Source organism: Pinus tabuliformis, chromosome J (genome assembly GCF_031772625.1).
Source record: "Pinus tabuliformis cultivar Carrire ecotype Pingquan chromosome J, CPIR1, whole genome shotgun sequence".
NCBI lineage: Eukaryota > Viridiplantae > Streptophyta > Pinopsida > Pinales > Pinaceae > Pinus > Pinus tabuliformis.
The window spans coordinates 3,522,233-3,530,158 of record NC_142295.1 but is presented as its reverse complement, the minus strand read 5'-3'; the positions used below and the strand labels follow the sequence as shown (position 1 = coordinate 3,530,158).

The following is a 7,926-nucleotide window of genomic DNA, read 5'->3' as shown; positions in this document are numbered from 1 at the left end:
TCCTTTGGCAGTTTGAAATAATTTTATTTGGTTGGTGTTGTTCCATATATGCTTGGGGTAACATCAATTGGAGGCCCAATATGTTTGAGTATCAATTCCCATATCCTCTATCAATTTGGGTTGATTATCTCTCACCTAAATTCACCTTGGGGAGGTATGGTTCGTATCCTTATGATATTTGTAGCTTTCGTAGACTCAGTCCATGTGTCCTAAGGAATTCTAACTCTAATTCTGAGACCTCCTCTGTTGCAAGCCCTTGCTCACATTATTTATCTGCTCATGAATCCCTCCAGAGGGTTGATTACGACCTGCAAGTTAAATTTTGTCAACCGTATCACTCACATGTGGAAAACACTAATAACATCATGGCTCTCCAACATCATATCTCTCACTTGGTGGATGAAGTGGATGCGCTTCGGGGGTATAACAATGGACCTCAAGCTCAACAAAGATACTTCTATAGGTCAAGAGTGGCTCCAGGAGGATCCAGGCAAGCGGGACATTGATCTCAACAAGCCATCGACGAAAAATGACTAAATTCCATATAGAAGATTGAGCACTATATGTATCTTTTGCTCCTTTTGTTGTTTTATAAGTCTTTTGTATTTGGGTCTACAATTAAATACTATTGGTGTCTCTTCATGTAATGGGTTTATAATCACTTTGATCCTAGGTCATTATTGAAAATTGATAATGTAATCCCCCACATATTTGTTGCGACCAGGCACAGATTTAATACCAAAGCTACTAATTTTTGTTTAAAAAAAAGTAGTTAAAAAATAGTTTACAAGGCGTAAAGTGAACCGTAACAAGGTGTTCGATTAAGGCACTTTGAGGTGTCAAAGGTCATCGGTTCAAAATTCTATGCGCAAAAATCCAACCATGCTAAGTGTTGGTGTGGCCTGGGCCGAATGTGATCCTCAAGTGATTTTAATGGCTTAGATGCCCCTGGATTGTGGCTACTCAAACCACTATCAATCATCTCAAGGCTCATGTAACCTAGCAAAAAAATTAAGAAAAAAAATGATCTAATATTTTTTTTAGTGGTTAGAAGAAATTTATTTTCACTCGCTAAATTCTTTTTGTTTGTTTGTTTGTTTGTAGAAATTTATTTTCACTCACTCAATTCATTTTTTAATAAATGATGTATTGATATTTTACTTTAGTAATTCTCAAAACACCATGTACTGAGAGTAGTAATGTTGTTAATTCTACCTCCGATCTTAATAAAGAAATATATCACTAATGAGATTAGAGATGAAATAAATTCTTAATTCTTAAATAAATCGATAAATTATTATTATAAATAAATAAATAAAATTACATATCAATTGGGTTTAGGTTGGGTGCTTTGGTGGAAAGTTGTTATCCTACCTACCCAGGTTTAAGTCTTGTAAGTTGGCATTCTAATGCTCTGGAATATAGTAACTATGTTTCGCTCTTAAGTAAGTTTATATTGAAATATGACCTAACCTAGTGCCAACATCCTCTCTCTTACCTTTGGACTAAAAAGAAAATTGACTTTCTACCACATAAAATACCCAATACCCAATTTTTTTCCATATATTAAAAAATATCAATATTCATATATATTCTAATAAATATCTTATATATTCATATGATTACAAAAATACCCTATTCGCATACGCCTACACATGAGAGATGCATTGTGTAAGCCACTCTTCTATTACATTCATACGAGAATTGCCCCTTTTTTTTAATATTGAAGATATCTCTTTCAAGACTACATTGAAAACTTTTGAGGAAAAATGATTATGTCTAAGAATAAACAATATAATTATTTTATACTTTTAGATACTAAAATTAATATATACCATAATACAATATTGAAATTCATAAGTAATATTTAAATAATTTAAATTTTAAATTATAATAGTTTAAAATTTTTAACTAAATTTATTTTTTATTTTTAAATTTTATCAACCATTTTTTAAAACTTGAATAATAATTAATATACATAATCTTTCTTTCTTTCTTCTTTCTTTTTTCTTTTTTCTTTTTCTTTTTCTTTTTTCTTTCTTTCTTTCTTCTTCTTCTTCTTCTTCTTCTTCTTCTTTTTTTTTTTTTTTTTCCACTGGAAAAATCCGTAATTTTCATTAGATAGAGAAAATTACATATTGTAGATGCGTTTGCATATGCTATAATCTGAGTCTGTGGGAGACTCTGTGCTGTTTAGATACACCACGCAGGGTGATCTGCTTTAAAAACAAAATTTGTTGTTTATATACTATTATATATCTGTTTTCGCCTGTACATAGGCCTCGCAGGACCCCTTTCAGTATGATATCTCATATATATACTATCAAAAAAGTTTAAAAAATTACATTTTTATGTTCTTTTCAATTACATTTGTAAGTCAGGGGCTGGGAGCCCCCTGTTGCTGCTGATCCATATACGGCCGATGGTAATAACGAAATTCATCAGCCCCCCTCTGCTCTTGTATTATCCATTCACCTCTGGGTAGTGACGCGGCCTCCTTGGATAGTTGGTCAGCGCTGCTGTTATGTTCCCTGTAAATGTGATTACAAGAGATATTGTTAAATTCCGCCTTGAATGTATTCACCTCATTTAGAATAATGCTGAGTGTGTGTATGTGGCAAACTGAAATGCTATTGAACCAATTAATGATAATCTTTGAGTCCCCAAATATGTTCAAATTGAAGCACTGTTGTCTCAATGAGAAATACAATAGGTGACGAAGGGAAATGAGTTCAGCAAAATTGTTGGTGCCCACTCCTAATCCCATCTTTACTTTGTAAAAATGGTGTTCATTGATGTAAAGAATGAAGCCCCCTCCACAGCCCTGTTGATTTGCGGCCCCATCAAAAAAGGCCCAGGGGGTAGCTTTATCAATGCTGGGAGGTGGGTGTGTGCGGCGTTCTCTAGGAGGAGTAGGGTCCGGCAGTTCATGATATGCAGAGATAATTCGAGCTTCAATGTGTGGCCAGCTCACAGATTTATTATCGAATATGTACCGGTTTCGTGCTTGCCAGATAGACCAGCTGACAATCAAGGGAAGACACAGTAGTTTTTTCCCATTGTTCCTTCCAGACCAGTCCTCCCATGCTCTAAGAATATCATTGCCAGACCATAAACCCGTGAAACCGATAGATGTGGATAAGTTCCGCCAGAGTGTTTGTGTTGCCGCACAGAGTAGGAAGATGTGTTCCGTGGATTCCGATTCTTGCTTACACAGTATGCACCATGTTGGTCCAAAGATAGCTTTGTGTGTCAGATGCTCCCCTGTGGGCACTATGTCTTTAAGAATGCACCAGAAAAAAAGTCTAGTGCGCGGGGGTGCAGTAAGCTTCCAGATGTGACACCACCAATTCATAATCGGATCTGGTTGTTTGTGTTGTATCAGTGCGCAATATCCAGCCTTTGGGGAGTATATACCATTGTCTACCAGGCTCCAAACTAATTCATCAGGCCCCTCTTTTATTCTGATGTGGGATTCCAGGAGAGCTTGAACATAATCTTGCCATTCTTGGTGCCATCGAGGAGGAAGGTCAATCTGCTGTGCCGATTTCCAAGCTTGTGAAAATATATTCGAATTTTGTTGGTCTGCTATGTGTGAGAAAAACATGATCCCATGTGCATGTAAATATACAATGAGATCTCTAGATAGGATATGTCTTCCTCCACATCCGATCCATGGATCCAGCCCTATCCTGCCCAAGGATCCATCATTAATTCTCCATGCCAGGTTGTCTCTAATAAGGGGGAGGGAGTGGATCAATGCCTTCCATACAGATGAACAACCCATCGACGACCAAGAGGGAAGACGAGCCCAGTCCAGCAAGTTTTGTGGCCAGATGTATTTATGGTATGTGATGTGAGTCCATAGATTCTGACCTGTCAACAAAGTCCAACCCATTTTGGCAGCTAGGGCTTGGGCAAATTGGGGGAGATCCTTCAGCCCCCATCCTCCCCATTTCTTTGGTAATGCGATTTTTTGCCAACTGATCCATGCAAATAATATTTTGTCTTGATTCCCGTTCCATAGGTATCTGTTACATAATTGCTTCAATCTGGATAAAATATTCCTGGGAATCCATGCAAGAGCCATCCAGTAAACTGGAGTAGCTTCCAGGACCGATTTGATAAGCACTAGTCTACCCATCCTGGACAAATATCTATGACTCCATATGGATAGTCTCTTCTCCAATTTTGCCACCAGCCAGACCCAATCTGCAATTTTGTGGCAAGTGGGCTTGAGCCAATAACCCAGATATTTAAGACCTCTATCCATGGGATGTATACTATAGGGGAAGACCTGGAGCGCAAATTGGGATTCCTGTACAGAGGTGCGGGTGAAGGTTATGGTGGATTTGGATTGGTTGGCAAGCATTCCAGTGGCGGATGAGAAGAGAAGGAGGATCTTGGAAAATGATCTGGAATCCCGGATGCTGCCATCAAGTAAAATAAGCACATCATCTACAAAAAGGAGATGAGTGATGTAACAGTCCTCAGAGATCTTGAGTCCACAGATATCTCCATCCCTTTTGGCAGATGCAATCAAACGGCTCAGCCCCTCCATGACAATAAGAAAAAGAAGTGGGGATAATGGGCAGCCCTGCCGAAGCCCCCTTTCAGAGTGAAAGAAGTGTGAGGCCGAGCCATTAATGAGGACACTGAAGGAGGGGGTGGTGATGCAGGCCATGATCCAAGAGATATAATTGTGAGGGAAGCCCAGATGAATCAGCAGCATCTTAATATACAACCAGCTGACCTGATCAAAAGCTTTGGATAAGTCAATCTTGAGGATGATGCTTTTAAGGTGTTTGGTCCAGATGGAGTGTATGGCTTCCTGAGCTGAACCTATGGCTTCGTGGATCTGTCTGGACTCAAGGAAGGTGAATTGTTGAGGGGCAATATGCTTGGAGAGGATCGGCCTGAGTCGATTTGCGATAATATTTGAAATAATCTTATATAGGCAGTTGCATAAGGAGATAGGCCTATAATCATCAAAAGAGGATGGGGCGTCAGACTTAGGTATGAGAGCGATGAAGGTCGAGTTGATGGCATGGTATAGGGAACCAGATATTCTGCTTTCCTCCACTACTTGCAATAGGTCCTGCCCCAGTAACTCATAAAAAGCCAGGTAGAATTCGATGGTCCAGCCATCCGGGCCAGGGCTCTTATCTTTCTTGAACCATTTTAAAGTGCCTTCAAGTTCACCAGGGCTGACTGGTGCAAAGAGCTCTTCTGCTTCCTCCTCATTGACAAACCTTGGAAAGTGTCTTGCCACATTAATGATGTCAGGAAGGTTTGCTTCGCAAGGACATTTGTAGAGGTTCCTGAAGTGTGAAGTACCAAGGTGGGCTAGCTTATTGAAAGTATCTGCAAGTCCTCCCTCTGGCAAAGGAAGATTCCATATGGTGTTAGATACCTTTCGGCCCTTGGCGAAATTTTGAAAGAACCTCGTGTTATCATCCCCAGCTTTTAACCATATAGCTCTACTCCTCAGCCTCTGGGATTCCTCACGCTCCTTTAGGATGTTGGCCTTCTGTTTTTCAAGCTCAATCAGTCGGATCTTCTCCTCTGCAGATATGAATCCCAGGCTTCGATCATCAAGTAAAGTGCTCAACTCAGCTTCAATATTAGATAGCTGTGTGGTTTCCCGGACATGTTTCTCCCTAGCCCATTTAATCGAGAGATGTTTGATCTCTGAGAGATTGTTGCAAAATCCTTTTGCAAAGGACTCAGCTCGGTTAATAGGGTTTGCATTCCAGAAGTCGGAAACCAACTTGATGTACGAAGGGTCGCTCAACCAGACATGGTTGAATTTGAATGGGGCTTTCGGCTTTTTGAAAGGCCCTTGAATTTCCAGATAGATGGGTGAGTGATCTGATACACCCCCCGAACCCACCCATTGTCTGTAGTGATGCAGCTGTTGGAGGAGAGGTCCTTTCATTAAGAATCTGTCAAGTCTGCGAGCTAAAGCAGCATCACCCACCCTTCTGTTCCTCCAGGTGGGTAGCGGTTTCTGCATGGGGACATCAATGAAGTCGGTCTGCTCCAGTAGATTAGTCATATGGTCCGAGATGGCATCAATTTGGGCTGCAGATCCCCATGATTCTCTGAATCCTAGAGAAAAATTTAGATCCCCTCCAACAATAGTACGCTCAAAATTCATAAGGGATAGGTTTAGAAAACGCTGCCAGAACTGTTCCCTTTGATGACAGGGTCCATACACATTCACAATTCTGAGGGTCATACCTAGGTCCACAGAGAAAATATCCAGACCCAAGTATCCCGATCCCCCCCAAGATGCATCAACCCTGATTGTTCGGGGGTTGTATCCTATAGCCAGACCCCCAGACCTCCCCACAGCATCTAGGGCTACAAATGACCAGCTCGGGATCAAGGATTGGAGAGAGTGGGAGATTTGTTCAGCCATACCCAAAGTCTCCTGAAGTAGGATAATGTCAATCGGTTCGGTCTCAAGTAGTCTCCTCAAGGCTAGTTTCTTTGGGGCACTAGCTAAACCCCTGCAATTAAAAGACAAGCACTTCATGGAGGGACACCTCTCGGGGTATGTCCTGCTCTAAGGACCCCATCAATAGTGGATTGGCGACCGGAAGCGACCTCTGCCCCAGCCCTCCTGATAGCCTTGGAGAGATCTGACTTTCGACCCCTGGATGATAGGGGTATGACACCAGGCATCATAAGACCTAGACCAGTCTGACCGACCGGGGGTTCCTTGGTGTGTGACCTGGAGCGAAGGAAATATTGGTGAGGGGGTGACAACCCTGAGGATGACGACGATGCAGTGGATGTAGGGAGAGCAGAATTAGTGGGGGCGGTAGTGACAATGGGCGGAGGAGTGGACATGATACAATGAGCAATTGAAGACTGAATCGGAGAGGCATCCATATGCGAGGTAAAATCAAAAGATGAGAGAGGAGGGTTCAGAGAGATACCCGAAGCAATCGTGGCCTCCGCAGCAGATCGGGCCCTGGTCATCGGAGGCGAAGACAGTCTGGAGCCACTGTCTACTGTCATTGATGGAGGAGGGATGACCGCTGGTGCTGGACCCGAGGGCGAGGGGCGCGAACCGACTGGAGAATTTGCCCTGGATGGTGCAGGCGTGATTTTAGGTGAGTCCTCTGTTCTCCGATTGAGAGGGCATTCTTTGAAGAGATGTCCGACCTTGTGACATCGTCTGCAGCGAAATGGCACCCCTTCGTAGTCTAAGATCTGGACTCTGATGTACTTCCCCCACTGCAGAGTAATCTTTTCCTCCAAGCCCTCACGTGTATCCAAATGGACCAAAATGCGAGCAAGTGTTCTGTTTTTGGATTCCACAAAGGTACGGTCATGATCTAAATAAGTGCCCAAAGCATTGCCAATCCTGATAAAGACCTCCTCATTCCAGAACTGTAGTGGTAGCCCTGGCAGGCGAACCCAGAGTGGCCCTGCCCCAATTTGTTCATGTTCAGGATCGAATAATGGGCTCCATCGTTTAAGAAGGACCGGGGCCATCTCAATGTGCCAGTACTTGGCCAGTACCAGGTCCGTGTAATTTTCCTTTGAGAAGTGCAGGGAGAACCAACCCCTGGGCAAAACATGGACCTCAGGTAATTCCATCAGTATACCACCCCAAATCTCCTTAACCCACTGTGACAGCCTGTTGGCTGAATACGCCCGACCACGTACATGTCCGACCAGCACCATGCGAGCCATGATAGCAAATTCACCGATAGCCGAGGTCTCTCCAAATCTGATGGTGATATCTTTTGATGTCGCCTTGACGCACTTAGTCTTCTTTTTGCTGGTGCGAGGAGCCGATGGGTGGTCCACCAGAGGGTTTGGGATGCCTTCCAGAGGGGTTTGTTTTTCCGGCCTAACCTTAACCGCAGGGGTCTCAAAACAGCCAGATGGTCGAGCACCCGAGCAGGG

At 42.6% G+C, this 7,926-nt stretch overlaps 1 protein-coding gene across 1 annotated transcript; it reads right to left on the bottom strand.

Moving 5' to 3' along the window:
• Positions 1-225: 225 nt before the first annotated feature.
• On the bottom strand, positions 226-6,424 carry LOC149225128 (uncharacterized). The gene is made up of 2 exons (XM_089379876.1): positions 5,203-6,424; positions 226-308 (listed from the first exon to the last, which is right to left on the bottom strand). Exons 1-2 carry the CDS (start codon positions 6,422-6,424, stop codon positions 226-228), a joined length of 1,305 nt encoding a protein of 434 aa, XP_089236002.1.
• Between the last annotated feature and the right edge of the window lie 1,502 nt (positions 6,425-7,926).

Bases quoted from the DNA above. Each gene is read 5' to 3' on its own strand.
- LOC149225128 (XM_089379876.1), bottom strand. From the start codon at position 6,424: ATGGCTGAACAAATCTCCCACTCTCTCCAATCCTTGATCCCGAGCTGG. The intron at 309-5,202 runs GTGAACTTGAAG...TTTAACTTGCAG, and splicing joins CTTTGCACCAGTCAGCCCTG to GTCGTAATCAACCCTCTGGA.